Consider the following 20,038-nt stretch of genomic DNA (forward strand, 5'->3'; position numbering starts at 1 on the left):
GACATTCCTGTGTCTCAGGAGAAACTGTGTCTAGAGAGGAGAAAGGGGCAGGATTTAGTTCTCAGCCTGGTAATTGAAAATGAAGACATTATTTGAAGGTAGAGTAGGAGGTAAGAGTCTTAGTTAAAGATGTGTCTTGGTGCATAAGTGTCAGACGCAAGACTGCTTTATCCAAATCACCCTATAAATCCTGGTGCCATACTAATAGGATAAACACTCTCACATTCCTTCTAGGCTCAAGGCTCAGGCTCTGTGCAGCACACTCCAGATGCACTCTTAGGTCCTGTGTCTCACCTGGTCTATGTACACACAGATGAAAACTAACTCTGGAGGACTGGGGTTGCAAGGACAGAACAGGACTTCATAGAGTGCTGAATGAGGGTTATGGATCATCTTTCAAAATGGAGGAGGCCAAGGTCTCTTCAGAAATTGAGGCTGACGACAGTCACAGGGATAACAGCACTCAAAAGCCTGGCTAAGAGACTGGTCTAAATCTTGGATTTTCCTACTGGAATTTCTGATGAGTCTGATGATTGGTCTAGGAAACAAAATACTACCCATCGCCATGTAGGAAATAAAGAAATCTTCCCACGTGATCATTTCAGCTTCCAGGTACTATTTCTGAGCCCTGGATAAAGCTCCTGCCCTATATTCTCTGCTCCCAGCTTACTTCCCTTCATATGCCTGCTCTATCTGTCTTGTTTCCAATTCCTTGCGCCCCCGGCCTATTTCTCACACGAGACCTTGACTAGGCACAGAAACGCTTTGTTCTCATCTGACCACGGTTCCCATCACTCCTTGAAGCTGGACTTGAGAGTCCTTGGCCTTGCCCCTAACCCTGCTTGCCTCTTGCCCTTCGGGCTGGTGATTCACAGGGCACTCTTGTCCCCTGGACTCACCCTGAACTGCTGTCAGTGCCTTGTTCCTGGTCCTAATTGCAGGGCATGCCTGCTCCTATCCTGATTGACATCCTCGCACACCATGCTAGACATGCCTTCTCTTCACCTTGCTATTGCTTTTTCTTAGTCTCTCTTGAGTTTCATAAGAGGGTTCACATCCGTTTCCTGCTCACTTCCAACTACCAGCCAGCCATAGGGCACTCTGCTCCCTTCCAGCCTGCTCAGCTCCTCTCTCTCTGCAGCTGCCTGGGGTGGAAGGAAGCAGAGGACCATCAGGTCATGTTTGTGGCAGGGAAGAGCAACCACATACTTCCCTGCTACATCATCTTTTGGAGCTACAAAAGATTTATCTCAAAATCCAGTAGGTTTCCACATGACATTCAGCTGGCACAAACTGTTCTCTAAGGTATAATTTGTGCTCAGAAGGGCACAGGAGATGACTGGAGAAATAATACAGCAGCTATAAATTAGTCTGAAAACAGCTGCTGGAAGCAAGTAGAGAGGAGGTAGAGATTAGCATCAATCTAGTTACTGCAAGAAGATGCCATATAATTGTATCTGCATTTCTCAGCTTCTCATCTGATAATATAAATCACATTAATTTCTTAAATCATTATCAAAATGTATCTAGAAACTTCTTTAAATTAAGAGGTGTCTGTAACTCATGCCTTTTGGAAAGGAGAGGCAAAGGGCTGCTGATTTTAAACAATACAGCAGCATATTGTGTCTGTTCTCACTATGTCGCCCCACATGCCATCACCTTATGACAGGCAGTGTCTCCCTTAAAGAGTAGGGTTTAGAGCACAGGGAACTTGAATAGGAAAGCAGCATCTCAAAGAGCACAACTGCATGTCACAGCAAGAACTGCACACTCTGGCCAAATGCCCAGCATGGTGCTAAACCAATCTCAGAGAGAGAATGTGGACAAAAGGTATTCCTCCTTGTACAACCTGCAGTTAGCAGGGCTTGGCCAACACTAAGAGACCTGCTCCTGCATGGCCTCCTGCACTTGTGCAGAGTGGGTGTGATGTTTGGACAGATGGTCAGTTGTGATGGTAGCATTTGACACCCTCCAGCTCTGTGCAGATGTAAATGCCTTCACCAGGCCTGAAGCTCTGTGATGGTGCCCAGAGCAGTGGGTATTTACAGTTCAATTGTGCTATCCCCTGCACCTGTTTTACACTGGCACTGTTCCAGGGATTTACTCCCCAGTCACCAGCATGGGAGTGCGAGGGCAGGATCCGTGCTGGACATCATTCCGGTGTATCAGCTGGGCTCAGTGAAGGACGCAGCACTCTTTTGGATAGTGGAAAGCTTACATCATGCTTTTACAGTAGATATGAATGAGGGAGAATGAGAGCTATGAAGTAGGCACAATGTAAGGTATTCATAGTGGTTATGTGGACGTAAGCAAGAGGAAAATGGGAAACTTTGGGCCAGGAGATCGTCATATGTGCCCTGACTCCCAGCAGGGTATGAAGACTGATTACCCCCATAGGTATGTTACAGCAGTCTTCTACAGGACCTTCCAAACAGTACTGGAGGTTAACACTTTGTGCTTTCAACACACTTATCACAGTGGGAAGTTTTCTATGCATTTGGTGCAGGCAAAAACAACAGCAAAATCTAGGGAAAAAGGAAACCGGCTGTCTCCTGATGTTCCTTTATATCAACTTTGCTTGCAATCCTCTGTGCATATTATTTTCTACTACAATCACAATTGTGTTTTGGTCCCCCCCCCCCCCACTAGACTCTAGGATTATTCAGTGGACGACTTGATTTTGATCCAATAGGAATCCAATCTTTCAGTGTGAAATAGGAAGACAATGTTTTCTGCAGGATTTCTGCTTTATTCAGAAGATGAAAAACGTGCATCTTTGAGTAATCCAATGAAATGAGATCTGTTACCTTCATGCTAAAACCAGAACCCAGCCGGGTAGGGAGGAAAAGAGGGAGAGTCACCTCATAATGAACAGGAGCTAAGGAGGGTCATTTGCACGTACAAAGCTGCACCAAATATAGGTAATCAAACCTACTTCTGTCATTAATCAGGAAATTAGCTTCCTTGCTATTTGATTAAGCTCGGTTTTCCATATACATTGCATAGCTACTTCCTAGAACTCTGTGAATAGCTTTCTAGACTTTGTGGTTTTCCTATTACTTCTTGTTTCATGCATACAATTATTTTGCTTCTGTATTTACTGATGCATTTTAGGAATTATGTATGACAGCCTAGAGGACACTGGGCTGAATGACTGAGGAAGGGGCAGAAGGAAGGTATAAAAGAGCAACACAGCTCTTTGATAGCTTTTGAGGCACTACTGACAAACAGGATATTGAGAAGATTTTATGAATTGCATCGAAAAGCAATAGGAGGAGGAAGGGGAACAGTATGTTGATTTGAACAGAGAGGAGGAAGAAGTGAGGCACCTACAGACAGCCTGGTCTTCCTGTGTGCTGAGACAGTGACTGCAGGAGACCTGAGGAGCAACCTTTTCCTTTCCCCTCTCCTCAGGGATGGCAGCAGTGCTATCTGAGACTCTGCCCTCTGGGCCATTGGCTATTAATAACTGCAGGATGCCTGTGCGAGCAGCCCTCGGGAGTCAAATTCACAGCACTTCGCATCAGCACTTTGTGCTGGGCAGAGCTTGCCTGCACCCAGGCAACCTGGGAGAGAGGGGCTGCTGGACAAGCCTCCCCAGCAGCACCCAGGGACGGGCTGGGAGGAAGCAGCCCACTGCTGAGCTCTGGGACAGGCGCGTGAGCTGGTCTGAGCCTGGCACTGCAAACCTGAGGTGAGTTGACTGGGCAGCAAAATAGTGTAGAGCAGGTGCTGGAGGGGGTAAAGAGTGGTTTGGTTTGCAGCCAAAACAAGGAAATGACTTCTGCAGAGGCCAATGCAGAAAAAGACAGAGGAATTGAACAAAGGCATAGAGCTCAGGGAGAAAAGGATAATTGTGGCCCTGGTTTTAGGTAAGGGATAGTGGGGAGGATGGGGACTGAGGCTCCAGCAGCCTCCTGTGGTGGGAGGGCTGAAAGAGCAGTAGTACCAGTGTAGCTCTGGACCCTGTCCATAGAGGGAGGCTGCTGCCCCTTTCCTTACACTAGACCAATTGCATGCAGCAGGTTTCTCACTCCTCAGTCCTGCTGGATTAGTAAAGAAGGACAGCAGAATAGGATGGACTTGTCCTCACTGCTCCTTGGGAATGGACGTGTTAGAGGAGCACAGCTCCCCAGCAGGGCCAGCTATTTCTGCCTTGTCCCAGGGAGTCCACATTTGGGGCATACAGATGATTTCCCTCTGTTTTGCCAGTCCTAGGACCCATCAGAGGGACTGTAACCTCCCACCCCTGCTGTCTCCTGGCAGCACTGCCCCTTTCCTGTCAAGCAGGGCCTGATTCTTTTATATAGCCAAGCAGATGTCTGGCTGCTCGAGGAGAATGTGCAGCGCGTGCTTTATGGCTGCACCTGCTCACGCTTGCTTTGGGAATACCCCAGTATGGGCTCGATTATGACGTGAACTGCATAGGCAGCATCTCAGTACAAGGAAAAGCTTGCAAATCTGAAAGAAAAACTAATCCAAGGGAGTGTCTGCCAGTGTGATTGGAGCTGTTTTGCTGTGGCTGGGCTTCCTTTAGCAGTTATCACCACCTCATCACATGAAAATCATGTTGCAAAAGAAGCAATGGATGAATGAAACTGCAGAATACACAGGAGATAAAAATGTCTTGATCACAACAAAGGCAGTGTACAAATTCCCAGTTCCAGCTGTTTGCTTGGTAGTTTTAAAATATAACTCACAGTTCAATGTTTTTAGTTCTGAAATTTTAAGCAACAAGAGTACAAAGGATCACAGGGGCAGAGGTGGTTAGTTATTGCTGCTGCTGAAGCCAGTGGGTCTTCGCTCATTTTTTTTGGTATTGTATTGCCTTGTATTAGGTGAGGATCTGTCCCTTTTATGCTGGTGTTTGGGCATGGACAGTGTTGAAGTGAAGGCAAGACATTTGTCATACTTAAATTATGTGTGATAACCCGAAGAAGGACTCTGAGAAGCTGCCTGAAATGGAATTGCTGAGATTTCTCCTGATTTTCCCTGACTTTGCACACAGATTTCTCATCCCATCTAGGGATGGGGAACACTGTACCAGAAAAAAAGTCTGCCTCTTCTCCTCTTTCCTCCTTCAAAATGATATGGAATAAGATCCATACATAAGATACAGGTGCAAGTGACTTCAAACAAATTGGGTGAACAACTTTTCCTTTAACAAGTTTTCCTGTGCTTTCTTCCTCTAGCCCTTCTGTAACAAAAGAGTAGCAGTCATAAAAGACAGAAGTACTTAGAATTTTGGTTTGTTTCTTTCTTTTTTTTCTGTTCAAAACTTGCAGTCTAGAGGCTTCTTGAATACCTATTCTAATTCTAATAGGACTACCTAAATATCCAAACCACACTTGCACCTTATTCAAAGTGCTCCCAATAACCCATGGACAGATCTGAAATCTTCATACAAAAATATATATTACCATCTAATGATAACTGCATGGTGTTACAACACTGTATTTCAAAGTGACAGTCTGTTACTGCAGCACAAAATGGTAACAGAGTACCCTGATGGCACACGTGGATTCTGGGAGACTGCCATGCTGCAATTAAAATGCATCTTTTGGATGCCAATGCTATATGGCACCTTGGCAATGCTTCTGCTGCGATCTGCTACCGTAATTTGTGTCACAATGCTAAGTCTCCAGAGAACACCACAACAGCCTGCCTATGATATTCTGTATGGGAGGATACCATTCACTAGCTCCATCATGTGGAAGGGATAGAAAAGAACCTGTGTGTGAAACGAAGGCTGGGTATCTTTTGCCTATAGATGGCAACTAAAAGAAAGGCAAGAAATACCTTTCCAGTGTTTCATTCTCCATTTCCTTGTGTGTTTAGAGCAAAGCAGAGAACTCTTTGTGGGAATGCCCCTTGCAGGGACTCCTGCTCCTCTTAAAAGGAAAAAGTCCGCTAAACTCATTGGGAAGCTGACACACAAAGGTAAGATATGCAAAACTGCACAGCTAAGAATTGTTTGGATTTCAGCCTGAATTTCAGCCTTTAAAATTTCACACCTTGTCTCACTGAACTCTCACAGCAAGACATGCAGTGAACATACCAGCAGGCACAGCCACAAACATTACTAAAGCCCAGCCTTCAACCATATACATTTTCTACCTTACAGTTGAAAAGCATTGCACACACTCAGGTCAAATGTTGATCTACATCACACACTGTAAACCCATATTCTCCTCCAGCATTAATTTGGGTGCACACCAGTGTGAAAGGGAAGAGAACATGATCTTTTACAGGAATCAATATTGTAGTGCCTAGTTATACTCTTTGTTGTTCTCTCTCTTATAACCTTTGTCTCTTTTTTCTTTTCCTCTGTGTGAGAGAATTCCTTTTATTCTAGCACCCATTTGCTGAGAAAGACAAGGTCTCTTAGAGAGGTTAATAGAGCAGAAAAAATTTAACCTGGGATATTTTTCTTTCTACAGAATACATGTGTATTGGGGAGGGTGACTTAAATAACTGTGATATCCTTATCTTCTCTTTACTTTTGACAGCATGGGGAAGATTTTTAGAGGTTAAAAAAGTAATAATTCAATGGTGTTCTTTCTTCAGCCCCCAAAAATGGCTGTAGAAACTTCTCTGGTAGGGTACAGGTATATATTTTTCTGTTTGCCCCTAATCCTTTACTCAAGTAAACAAGCAGGTAAAAATCCAATTTTCAGTTAAAGGGCATTTCCTCCTGTGCTATGAAATAGTGCTATATAAAATTGGCTTTAAAAAACAATAAAATTCTTCAGAGTATGTCTAATAAAATGAATGGGCTTTATACAAATTTTATAGCAGTTTAAGGATGGAGATTCATTCTCTGTTGTCAATGAGAAGTGGTCTTAACCTTAGTTAATACAAAAAAAACCAAACCAAAACAAAAAACAAAGCCAAGGAAAAGTTGCATGTTTCCAAATGAAAAACTTTAACTGCATTTCTGCAAGATTTTTACACTGAAAGTGTTTAAATCCATTGCTTTGATGGTGAATCGGTGGTACCAAATTAAATGGAAAAGTACTTATTGAATAACCAGCATATTAAGACTTGAAGAGAATTTCAACCACTTTCCCCTTTAAAAATTCTCCCTAAAACAAACAAACAAAAAGATATAATAACATTGAATCTTGCCATGGCTCCAGGATAATGTTTAAATCAAAGCACACCAGAGTTCTCTTTATTTATTATATGTCAGCCCAATCTGAAGAGCTGACTGCCACTCATTTAATTGCAGGGGGAAGAGGTGAGTGTAATGCAGTAACCACATGAGGCAGTGGTGCATTTTGAGGCAGCACTAAGGAATCCTGCTGCACTGACTGAGATGCTTCAGATTGTGGGACACATCCATCTAGCTCCACCCCTATGCAATTCATCACTGCAGATTTGCCTTGCTTGCAATTCAGAGTAAATCCCAAACATCTGTATCCAAACTGGCATCAATGTAAAACCTTGGTGCATAGCTCATTTCCTAAAAACTTAATTTAGAAGAGAATTTGGGTGCTCTGAAGTCACTACTGATGCTAGGAAGCAATAGACAAGAGATGTGGACCAGAGCACTCCCTAAAGTGTCCCATTGCATATGTCTTGTAGACATGCCACAAGAGGTGTCCAAGCTGAACCTGGGGAAGAAGATCAGCATCCCCAGAGATGTGATGCTAGAAGAGCTTTCTCTCCTCACTAACAAAGGATCCAAGATGTTCAAATTACGTCAGCTGAGAGTGGAGAAGTTCATTTATGAGAATAACCCTGATGCCTTCACCGACAATTCCGTGGTAGGTTGGAGATTAAAGCTAAAAAGCTATTCCATACACCTGGGGGAAACAGGAATGGAGTGTGTGCAAGCTCTCCTCTATATGTGCATGGGCCAGGGAGGATCTACTAGCAAAGAAGTGAAGGAAAAAGCTGAAATTATATAAACACACAAGTTTTATTTCCTTTTGGCAACAGCCTTAGTTTCCTCTGGCAAATATTTGGTATCACATATGCAGAAGCATGAGAAAATTCAGTACTGAGTGATGGAGGAGGACTGCATGTTTGGCAGGTGTTCAGACCTCAGAACAGGGCTAATTAGTTTTGTACCCATTCCATTTCTTCTTTGCATGATGGCAATGATTCATCCAGGTCTGACTTCAGCTCAAGTAGATGCAGTTATATTTTTAGTCTAGGATACTTTCATGCTTTCTGCTGGACTGAGTCCTCTGCTCATTTCTGCAAGTTCCACAAGTGAAATTTCTGCCAGAAACCTCTAACCTGACTCTGCAATATCTTCAGTTAATTTGCTAGAAGCCACGTTTGTTTTCTTCTAGAATATTTTCCTTTCAGATATGATGTATAAACATAAACATTCTTTTTTTTTCCCCTTTCCCATGAGCTACTACTGTTATTTAATCTTTGAACTTCTCTCTACTGTTAGTTGTTGGTGTAAAGTCTTCTAAGGATACCTAAACTTTTACAAATTAAACTCTCCTATCACATGATTGTCAGGAGTTCAGTAAAACAAACGGAAAATGTTTCAGGTTTATATGCATTTTGACATAGCACCTCATCTTCTGATTCTTTAAAATTCCTTTGGTGTCATTTTACCCCTTTGTGGCATCTATTTTTCAGTCCAAGGAAACTCGAGGAAAATAATAAAAGCCAAGCTGAGGAAAATGTTTTGCAAAACAGAAACACGTTTGTTTTTAGCCCTCTGATGTTTTCAAAAGCAGCAATAAGTAAATAAGTTCACTCCTAAAAATGACAATTTGGAAATCAGGATGTGGAAAGACACCTGATAAAAAACCCAAGTCATTAAAATTACAACAGTAGGTCAGATTACAGATGAGTGATGACAGACCAGAAATATAGCAAGCATATCTGGTGATGTTAGACTTTGGGCAGCTTCTTCATCTCTTTATGCTTTAGGTAGTTTATCTCTTCAGCAAGTTATTTCCTAGAAAGGATGTGAGAATGAATGGTGTGTTGAACTTTGGACTCTTCAGATTAATATTTTAGAGAAGTGCATGCTATTTTTATAAATACTCGGCAATTTCAGAGCTCCTAAACCATATGAAGGCCTAGTTCACATGTCAGAATCTGCTGTAGTGAGGAGGAGTGAGACAATAATAAAGCGATGGAATAAAAAGGCTGAAGTCCAAGCTCTCGAAAATGTGAGGGTGTCACTAAAGAATGTCCAATCAGAACAATACAAAGCAAATAAGCTGTAACAAGCTGACTCAAAACTGGACATGTACAGTCTCTACATGACTAACATTCCAAAGGCTGATGATGACTGCCTCTTTTTTGTTAGCTGTTTTTCCTACTTTATTCATCTGTACCTGACTTTTATTCAGTACCCTTTCTGCAGTGAATCTCTCCCTCTATTCTGTAGGAACACCCCTGCTCCCAAGCTCTTTGAGCATGACTGTAAGATCCTGTGCCATGGAGAAATGTCTTCGGGGTTAGAAAAGACCCTAACAAGCCTAGTATTTTCTTTATGGCTTTGCTGTATGAGAACATGGTCTCCAAACAGCAGCTGGCACTCAGCTTTAAAATCCTCCATGTTTCAGGGCTATCTTCTCTCCACATTCATGGTACAGATAAAAAATGTCCATTAGTCGGTGCAGGAAGGCTTTGATCTGCCCTACAGCCCTCACTTGTGCCCAGCTTAGCAGGATCACAAACATAATTGTTACCATTTTCTGGCTGCCCCATGTGCTCTGTGCAAGGACTCTGGCAGGTTGCATCCATTGCCTCTGTGGGTAACAATTCTCACCAGCACAGCCAGCACAAGTTAGCACCTTTGCTGGCAGTCAGAGCAGCGCGAAGAAAAGCTGAGCAGTCGCAGCAAGTGAGTCATCTCTCGGAGAGCTGGTTGTTCTTGGGCAGGTAAAGGCAACAGATCTGTGGCCTGTTATCCTTCAAACCATCAGGACAGCACCTGACCTTAGCAACAAATAACTTTCATCAGGAAGGCCTTTTGATTGCGATACCTGATAGCTTTCTGTTCCTTTTCTTTCTTTCTCCTGTATCTGCTCAAAGGCAAGATGCAGAAAAGAAAGCTTAAACACAAGGGAACTGTGTGAAGAAGATAATGGCAGAGTAAAGAAGTCCTACTGCTACATCTGGTTACTTCCCTCTCTCAATTAATTTCCATGTTCTTTGCTCCCCATCCCAAAGATGTCCTTGTGTCTTTATGGCTGTGGGACAGTGAAGGGTTTTGAAGCTGAGGGTGGGTTTTCTGCTTTTATATCACAGATTTCTTACCTGTCTTAAAATATTCTTGGGACACACTTAGCAAAGCAGAGCAAGACAGGTCTGGGATGAAGTATGGATTGTTTCTTTCCCACAAAAAAAGTTTAACAGCAAGGTAATGTAATATTAAAAAAAAAAAAAACACAAAGAGAAAGGTTATTAAAAATAAATCCAAACCATATAAGGGGTTCCAGAATAGCCTGTGCTGTAGCCATAAACTTTCCACACAAGGGAGAAGATCTCAGCAGTCATGTGTCATTGATCCACCCTCTTGCTTCTCTCCTCCTCCTTCTCCTCCAGCCAAACAATCACACTGGACAATCAGATCACACTCCTTATTTTTAGCAGAAAAAACATATATTGTGTATGCTGGAATATCACACACCTCCCTGTAAAAGTGAAAACCTGCCACTCGATCACTGCTGCAGCTCTACCTATCCAGTTAAAGCCAGATGGTAGCTAAACCCACAGTTAAAGGGACTGACCATTGCCAACATGAGTGAAATGAATGCACTACCTACTGTAATAGCTGTTTTCAATACTGTGACCCTCTTCTCTTGCAAATACAAGGGGAGTACAAGTACAAGTACAGTACAAGGGGAGGTTTTTAAGGAGGGCTGTGTTTGACACTGGTATCCTGGCAAACAGGGAGAGTTCAGGCAACATCCTTTGTGTTTGGTGCTGTGCTGGAGAAGATGGGCTCTTCTGAATCCTGTCTAATAAATCAGAATAAGGATTTCTTCTCCTCATGCCAGGCTGTGCCACTCTGTTGCAGAAACTGTAGTTCTTTCCATGTCTCAGAGGATATTATCAACTTCATTGTGGAGCTGCAAGATGCAATTTCCTATTGACTACAGACCATGAGGAAACCCCATATTGCTCTGTGCTCTATTACTGTAGCATCTGGCCAACCACAGCATGAAGGAAATTACTACATTTATTTTTTAATGGTGAAATTGAACCATAGGGTAGATGAACAGGTCACATGAAATCATAGAGAGGGTCTCAGTCTTATCTTTGGGTCTCCTAAATCCCACTTCACTGTTCTGCAATTAATAGATTAGCAGTTCACAGACCTTGCCTTCATAATGCTAAATTTGTTTGGCCTCAAACACACTGAGATCATGCAAAATGATGTTTCTTATCCTTACAGCCTCAGTCACTATTGCCTTAACTTGTTCCAGGGTCTCACCTCTGCTTTGGGAACCTCTGTGTAAGATCTTGCTATCATCAAGGGGAAACTCTCTAACACCTTCCTGCTAATCATTAAGTGGAAACGGAAAACAAAACCATAGTATTTTGGATGTTGCTGTTTGTCTTCCAGTGAGGATCCTTAAATATAGTCTTTCTGCTAGTCAAAACCTGTGGCCTGATTTGGGTTACATGTAGAAGACCTTTTTCTTTTCCCTTGCTCTTCACGCTTTACTATCAGATCTTAATTTAAAACCATTACGAAGGTGAAATAACCAATATTTGAATAGACAATTACCAGCAGTAATACATCAAAAAACACCCAGACCCACAAACAAATAACCCCACCTTGATACTTTCTCAGACTCACCCACAAATTAAAATAAATGCAGTTTCCAATCTTGTACCATTCCATTTCTTCTTTGCTTGTATGAAAACAATCTGAACATATGTTGGCAATTTCTGCTGGACTTCAGGTCAAGAGGTCTCTTCAGATAAGCTGACATCAACTGTGAAACAAAACATAGGAAGTGAAAAAGGTTTAAAGAATTGGATTACTGTACTTCTGGATAATGGTGGGAGTTACTTGGTATTCCCTTTGCTGCTGAAAAAGAACTCAGAGGAGTGGGCAGAGGTAGCAGGAAGAGAATGGAAGAGGTTATGTTAAAATGCCAAAAGTGATGCTTCACAGCAGACGGCGGTACATAACCAACTTGCCTCAGAGGTTTTACATGTTAAATAGCCAGACATGAAATAGGGTGTGATGGAAAACATAAGGATGGAGAAACAAAGATGTTACCATGCAGCTACTTGGTTTATTGCACAAACATGCACTGATGGTTCTGTTTGCCACTTAATGTACTTAGAAGAACGCCAATCAATATTGCTGGAGGTAAGGTTAAATGGAAAACAGCAGGAAAAGCATTTTTTCTAGGAATTCTGTTCTGCAGGAAATATTTAACCTCTTGAACAAATGTTACAGGATAATTACAAGCTGAGCTGTAAGTCTCAGGTAATGACCTAAGTGGAGTGAGCTGGGTGAGATGTAACTTACCTAACAAAATGAGCCTTGCTGCACTGGAGTTGGATTGGTGCAGATGACCTAGAGGTCCCAACTATATCCAAAGCTGTGTAAGAGTGAACATGGAGTTCAATGTGTTCTTATTCAAGAAGTGATGATGTGGAAAAAGCAGAACAACAGAAAAAAAGGATCCTTTTATTTTCCACAGCAGCTTGTTGCAGCACTGTGAGAAAACTTTGGACCAAAATTCTGAAACTCAGTTTCTTTCATCCACAAAGAAAATGTGGTGAAGATATTATAAAATATACAAATAAGATATATCTAACTTTGGGTAGCATTAGATAAAAATTCCCATTATTTAGATGGGTACATTCAGGCACTGAGGCAAAAAATAATTTCCCTAAGATTAAAAAGCAAGTCAGAAGTAGACCTGGAAATAGCAAAAGCTCAACCTGCTGTACCTCTTGGGGTAGCAAGTTTTAAAAAAACATAGCCTAGTACTTTAGCAGCTTCTTATTTTCATCCTTTTTTTAAAGTGAATCATAGGTTTAAGGTTATGCGATTCCAAATGAAGGACTGAGGTGCACACTGATAAAAACAGCGGGCAGTCTATGAGTCTCTAAGTGTCTGAATTTTAAATCTCCCATCCCACCATTAAGGAGCATTTGAGTGGCTGCCACTAAGAGAACGCAGACCAGTAACTTCAGAAGTGTTAGTAACTACATAGGTATCAAACATTTGGGGAGCTCTTTATCAGTGAGGTGGAAATAGAAACACATTTGGTGGCCTCAATCATTTTCTTTAGGGCACAGCAAGGAGCTGGAAGGGAGCACATAGTGTCTTCTCCTGGGGACTGCCTGGAGTGACGTCAGGGCCTTGACATACTTAGAGATCTCAGCTCAGTTGGATCATCTTTCATTATCTAGTTTTTATTAGGCACATGCTCCAGAGAACTCAGAATTTGTCCATCTAAGCACTCAGCCTGCAGGATCAGACTCTTGCTAGAACTAAGGACTTCAAAGACATGAGCCCAATTTGTTTAGCCAACCCAGGGACCACGTCACCTGAACTTGCGACAATTGTTTTCTCATGAGAGTGGATTTAGGGATGCACAGGGACTGATAACATCCGCTACCTCCAGCAGTGCACAGACAGGGAGGAACCTACTGTGGAGGAACTGTGGGATCTGTCCCCAGAGCCAACAGGAGAAGGCTATCAGCATTCTCAACTGACATTCCCGGGCTTCTCTCCTGGAACTTCCAACAGGGTCAATCAACCCTAACTGAGAGGCTGGTTTTATGATGTGAATATGCATATATGGAAAAGCTCCACAAGCAGTGACCCAAGACCTGTATTCTCCTCAACTCTAAGCTGTATTTCACTTCAAAACTCTGACCAGAGGTGTGGTCTACGTACCAGAGACAAAGTTGCACCCACCCAGCTTTGACAATGTTGAGACTACTGCTTGAGGCTGCCATTCCTGAGCTCTGCTCTCTCAGAAAATCTTTCAAAAAGATTAATTTCCCTTTGCCTCCTGTTAATTTGAGCTAAGACAAACTATTGTAGTGGCCTAAACTGAAGAAAATTATATTTTTGTCCTAACAGGTGAGTAGACTGGGGTATTGCATGGAAAATGTGTCTTTCCTATCTGAATGGAGATGCCTGCTTTCAGCAGATCAGTTTTCCCAGCAGGTCCATGAAGAATCATGAACTAGCCTAAGCCAATCAAACTAATTTAATTTGCAGCTAAATAAGATTTAGGTGTGGCTCTCCTTATGCAGACCTTCTATTTCAGAGAAACTTCGTTCCTATCAGTGACAATACTGCAATTTAAAATAACACCAGATGACACTGATGCCCCTCCCTGGTCATATAAAATACTGCTGTGAACAGAATCAAAACAGCCCATCTTACTGCAGCTCATGTTATGCTGATGTTTTGTGATTTTTTTTTTCAGGAGGGCACATGTAAGTAACCAGAGGAAAAGAGAAATAAGCATTTAATTCTCAGGAAAGGCACAAAACATGGGTGGAAACTTGAAGGAAAACAGATGCAAATCCTGTTTTGAAAGTACTGAGCAAATCAGAAGCATTAACCTTGCATATATATTAACATTTTGAGAATAACCTCACTCTGACCTCTAGCCCTCAAAATACCCTTTTTTCAGTTTGCCTTTTTACAGCTACACAGCTCCCACACATAATTGAGCAGATTGCCCTGCTAGCTCCTGTGTACAGCTTAATGCTCACAATCCTCTCTGCTGTCAATGCTTCCTGACATTCAGGGGAACATTTTCTCCTCTGTTCCTAAAAAGGGAATTCCCTACAGCTAGGAGAAGGACAGACAGTCCCTAAAGGCCCTGGGGGCACCAGCTCTGCCACTTCAGCCTGCAGCTGGCTGCCTGCCTGGGTTGCAGCCTGGTGACCTGCTGTGAAACCCTGGACACTGTTGCGGGAGACACAGGGAGCGGAGGGTTAGCTAATTCTGCCTTGAGCCTTGTGGGTTTTCACTTCTCATCTATTTTTAGCTGGCTGAACAGCTGGCCTTGGAAGCCTGTTTACAGCCTGGAAAGCTTCTTTTTGCTAAACTGTGCTAGGTGTAAGAGCCCTGAGAAAGCCTTAACCCTTTGAGAGCCAGCTCTGAAGCTGGCACTCTGGTTTCCCACTGACTGCCTGAGATTAATTTATGCAAGTAGAATTGCAGCATTAGGAACCACAGGTTCATTCCATTGCATTGATTTGTATTTGTTGCATCTTTGTGCATCTAACAGCCAATCTTCTAGTCCAATAGGAAAGACCATATGTGAGATATAACTCAGGTGACTTGTATTCTATAGCTGGGTGGGCTGTAATACACAAGAGACACCATTTTATGTCTGATAGGAGTCAAATTTTGATGTCACTTATGACTGATACGTAAAATATCTTGTGACCATATGCTATCAGCTTCTATTCCACAAAAGTATTTATTAAAATTTCTGTGTGCAAAGACAGGACATTGTGCTGGCACCACAGGGTCTATAAACCCTGCACGGACTGTTTGCTCTTTCACTGTGTGCTGCAGGGATTGTGCCTTCTAGCCTGGACCGGGGAGAGTGGACGACCAGCAATTTAAGACCAACCTAGTTTTACTGATGGGTACAACTTTCTTTCTTGCCTTGGTGCTGGTTAAATTTGGTTCATTAATGCACATACTGCTACAAACAAAATTCTTCCTTTTTGTCATCAGTCACCTGAGTTGTACATCACATATGGTCTTTCCTATTGGACTAGAAGATTGGCTGTTAGATGCAGAAACTCAGATGACAGAAGCTTGTGAGTTCATGTTCTGGGACCCAGCCCTGCAGATATGACTGGGCCATGTCCTGTAACAAGGATACATACGCTCTTTTCTCCTGCCTTAGGATCACTTTCAGAAGTTCATCCCACCGGGAGGGCATTACGGGGAAGATGCTCATGGCTATGCCCAGGGGCGGATGGTAGGAGGCGTGACAGCTGGGCAGCACGGCTCCAGTAAGCAGCAGCATCCTGGTGTCCCTCCCAGGCCTGGAAGCAAAGGAGGCCCTGGAGACAGCGAAGGGGAGCATGCAGGGAAATCGCCTGGACATGGTGGAGAAGGAGGCAGTGGTCCTGAGAAAGGCAAGTATCTCTCTGAAAGAACAAGAAATAGCTAAAGCTATCAGACCTCATGCCAACCTTACTCTTAAGGACAAGCAAATTAATCTGACTAAAACCTGAATTCTTCCAAACTAAGTTCCATTGCAAAGTCTAGTTGGACTGCCTCTAGCTTGATGGTTTTGTTTGCATGCTTCTGTGTTGCTGAGTCATAGGCAGGAAGCAGAAATACCTTCCTTGACTGGATTGAAGAAATTGAAGGGAAGGGAAGGGAAGGGAAGGGAAGGGAAGGGAAGGGAAGGGAAGGGAAGGGAAGGAAGGAGAAGGGAAGGGAGGGAAGGGAAGGAAGGAGGGAGGGAACGGGAAGGGAAGGTGAAGGGCAGGGAGGGTAAGGGAAGGAAGGGAAGGAAGGAAGTGAAGGGACGGGGAAGGGGAAGGGAAGGAAGGGCAAGGGACGGGAAGGAGGGAAGGGAGGGAGGAGGGAAGGGAAGGAGGGAAGGAAGGAGGAAGGGAAGGGAAGGGAAGGGAAGGGAAGGGAAGGGAAGGGAAGGGAAGGGAAGGGAAGGGCATACAGAATGAGAACACTTGTCTAAGATCATTTGCTTAATCGAGCAGCTAGAAACTAATCTAAAATTTCTGGCAATCAAGTATCTGACTTAACAACAAAGTGCAGCTCTTGTCACAGACAGGATTTTAACTTCCATCATATTTACAAACTGCTTTTAGCCATCCTAGGGTGTGTGAGCCAGACTTGTCTCTAACATCCTGGTTCAGAAGCAGGAAAAGATGAATATCTGTTCATGTGATCACAAAGAAAACGCCATGTTATGTCTGCTATGGTCTGGCAGAAAAGAAAAAAATAAATTAAGAAATTAGACAGCACCTTGCCTTATATAAAGCTTCCCCCAAATTACTCAAAAAGATGATGAGGTAAAGACTTCCTTTCTTTCTATAGGAGCAACCAGAGAGAAGAATAAAAAATTAGCTTTCAAATAAATATATGCTTTAATGCAAACTCCTGGATGAGTGGCTCTTAGACTGTGTTACACTTGCTTTTATGGATAAGGACAGAAGTGGTGTATGACCATTTTTTTAAAGAGAAATCTAACTATTAAATCTCAGATTGATCTAGGAGTTACAGGATCTGGAAACAAAGTTGGTGTCTCAACTTCAATAGCAGATTACAGGAAGGAAATGTATTTAGAAGAAGTGTCATCTAACTAGAGTTCTTTACCTTCCTCTGTTTACAGATGGAAAGTCAGGAGGCAAAAAAGTGACTATATTTAAAACTTACATCTCCCCTTGGGAACGAGCGATGGGTATCAGCCCTGAGGACAAAAGTCAGTTCACCACGGACTTACTGTCATATAGTCCCAAACCTGATTTCCCCCATTACAAGTCTTTTAACAGGTAAGTCTTCTTAGTTATTCAGTTCAGTTTATTTATCAAAAGAAAACACAGTGACTCTGACCACAGCTTCCTGTCTTGTGCACTGTAAAGGAGTTTTAGTTGCACATCATTTTGCTTAGTAGTCTCCTGTGGATGAAATGTTTGGAAGACTACAAAGAGAAAATATATCAAGAGCTAGAGATTTTAATTCAGCTTATGGTCAGAAAACCTATGCAGCTGGATAAGAGAACTTTAATCCTATTTCCCTTTCTTTCTCACCCCATTTGACTGGGGAGATTTAGCTTGTCACTGTTTATTACTGCAGCCCTTCAAAGTTCAAGAGTTCAGGAAAAATGCTTATGATCCGAGGCCATACACTTCACAGTACTTCAGATAAGAATCAGGATCTTCCTGCTGCTTCTGATAAGAACTGAAAGTTTTACAAATAATTCCAGGGCAGCAACAATTTTTTGTTAATGTCTTGATACAATTTTCCCACCCACTTCCAGAGCCTCAGGACATCAGTACTGAGGATAAACCCACATCTCATTAATTTCTGCAATAATGCAGCCTCTGCCTTCTACACACAGAGTACCAACAAGTGTGAAAGGTGTATGGTTTGATGGAGATTGATGCAACAAAGGTGGAGGAAGTGCACAAGAGTGTGTGTGTATTTACATCTTTGTTTTAGCACAGGGACAATGGAGACATATATGTTCTTGTGAAGGATTTGTTGGCCAGTCAACTGCAACAGTGGCAAAACTTACAATGTCGATAATTTCAATCATTTATTTTCTAAATCCTGTTGTTTACCTGTGCTCTGTTCACTAACTCCATATATTCCTCTATGCCAGGACTGCCATGCCTTACGGGGGTTACGAGAAAGCAGCCAAAAGGATGACCTTCAAAGTGCCTCAGTTTGATATCTGCCCTTTGCTTCCAGAATCTCTCATGATATATAATCAAAATTTCAGCAAAAGACCCTCATTCAACAGAACTCCAATACCTTGGATGCCTTCAGGAGACTCCTCAGAGTACCATACTGAGATCAATGTGCCAATAACTGCTGAAACAGAAGAGCTATAAATCCCCACTGCCAAGACCTTCCCTTTTTTTCCTCAGCCCTCTCTATCTGCAAGTTGATAGTAAGAAGCTGAAAAGTGCAACTCTAGTTCTGTCAGCCCTTCCTTTCTTTTGCCCTTAGCCAAGACAAGTTCCTAGCAGGTTCTAAACTTCTCTTCAACATGGTGTTAATCCATATCAGAAACAGTTTGAGGGAAAGGAGCTTTTTATTCACCAGGACATAAGAGGCCAAGACTAGGAAGTGTTTTCCTGTTTAGCAATGCTAAATGCTGCCTGTCTGATTGACAATAAATCTGTTTTGTCATATATTAACTAAAAATAAAACACCAAGATGAAAAACAGCCTTTGTGTTTTCTCTATAAAAAATGTCACTGAATCAATCTGGGGATTAGCAATAACAAACGTTTCAGTCTCACAACTAGACTGTTAGCCTGGGAAGAAAGATCTTATGACAGGGATGGTCATAAGATAGGTATACATGAAGGTGTCTTGGATAAATACTGCAAAAGTGATGGGGAAGAATGATAACCTTGAGAGGAAATTATAGCAACATCGGAGAGAAAACAGCAAGTCAGCCTGTCAGTGTAACAAACAGCTTAAAGTATTTCACTGTCACCTAAGATTCCCCCAGTTCTCCAGAGAATAAACTAGGTGATGGCTTAAGCAGTTTTTGATTTTCTTTCCGCAAAGACCATAAAATTGATAGATTGGGGAGGAACAGAGGCACACCCAAGTGAGATGGTTTGCCCACAGTTACAGAGGAAGAAAGGAAATGCTTTAGTTACAACAGAAATAATTTGACACTCACCACAGTGCATTATTTATTCAAATACACAGCATCAAAGTCTTTTTCACTTCTTGTAACAGCTTTAGCAATGCCACACATATAGGAAGAAAGGCAGGTGCTACGGGAAACTAATAAAGAACTCCTGCATGGAGACTGGAATTCTGTTCTGCTGCCTCAACATTTCCTCTTATAAACAGGGCTAAACAACTCGTTCATGGGGACAGCTTCCACTGAAGTATTCTTAATTTAGGAGTTTTTCCTCCTTGTCTAGAAATCCCTGCAACCATGTATTTGATTTTTATTCTGTTGGGATAGTTATGAGGTTGGCTTTATTACACTCCTCTAGAAGGCCACTGACAGGGCTACCCTGAGATCTCTTTAAAATTGTGCTAATAACAACAAGCTGCAAAAGTAATGAATGAGTAGTTTCCTAACCTTTCTGCTGCAATGGCTAAAGAACATTTACTATATGTCCTATTAAATGAATAAGAGGTATCCATAACCAAGTTCTGTGACTAAACTTAAAAATACTAAGGTGATACTTTGATCTGAAGAATGTTTCAACAAAAATGAAAAAGGTTGTCTTTTTTGACATGTTCCTACAAAGTAGCTGCAGTTTGAGTTGAAAGCAAATCCTCAGAAAAACTTATTTTGTTTCTTTGGATAAAATAGATCCAGTAATTAGTTGAAATGACATTTCCCACATTGAATTCCTTTTTTAAT

The 20,038-nt window shown here is 42.2% G+C and overlaps 1 protein-coding gene across 2 annotated transcripts; it reads left to right on the forward strand.

Moving 5' to 3' along the window:
- Positions 1-3,534: 3,534 nt before the first annotated feature.
- On the forward strand, positions 3,535-18,869 carry MYOZ1 (myozenin 1). 2 transcript variants are annotated; one of them, XM_008924302.3, is made up of 6 exons: positions 3,582-3,694; positions 5,839-5,940; positions 7,588-7,769; positions 15,846-16,080; positions 17,307-17,466; positions 18,300-18,869. In XM_008924302.3, the coding sequence occupies exons 2-6, from the start codon at positions 5,865-5,867 to the stop codon at positions 18,529-18,531; spliced, it is 885 nt and encodes a 294-aa protein (XP_008922550.1). In that variant the 5' UTR covers positions 3,582-3,694; positions 5,839-5,864; the 3' UTR covers positions 18,532-18,869. The 2 variants fall into 2 exon arrangements, with proteins under 2 accessions (XP_017924516.1, XP_008922550.1); XM_018069027.1 differs by lacking the exon at positions 5,839-5,940 and having other exon boundaries at positions 3,535-3,694.
- The last annotated feature ends 1,169 nt before the right edge of the window (positions 18,870-20,038 follow it).

Source organism: Manacus vitellinus, unplaced genomic scaffold (genome assembly GCF_001715985.3).
Source record: "Manacus vitellinus isolate BGI_N305 unplaced genomic scaffold, ASM171598v3 scaffold_15_pilon, whole genome shotgun sequence".
Taxonomy (NCBI): Eukaryota; Metazoa; Chordata; class Aves; order Passeriformes; family Pipridae; genus Manacus; species Manacus vitellinus.

Bases quoted from the DNA above. Each gene is read 5' to 3' on its own strand.
- MYOZ1 (XM_008924302.3), top strand. From the start codon at position 5,865: ATGCCCCTTGCAGGGACTCCTGCTCCTCTTAAAAGGAAAAAGTCCGCT. The intron at 16,081-17,306 runs GCAAGTATCTCT...CTCTGTTTACAG, and splicing joins AGGCAGTGGTCCTGAGAAAG to ATGGAAAGTCAGGAGGCAAA. The intron at 17,467-18,299 runs GTAAGTCTTCTT...CCTCTATGCCAG, and splicing joins CATTACAAGTCTTTTAACAG to GACTGCCATGCCTTACGGGG.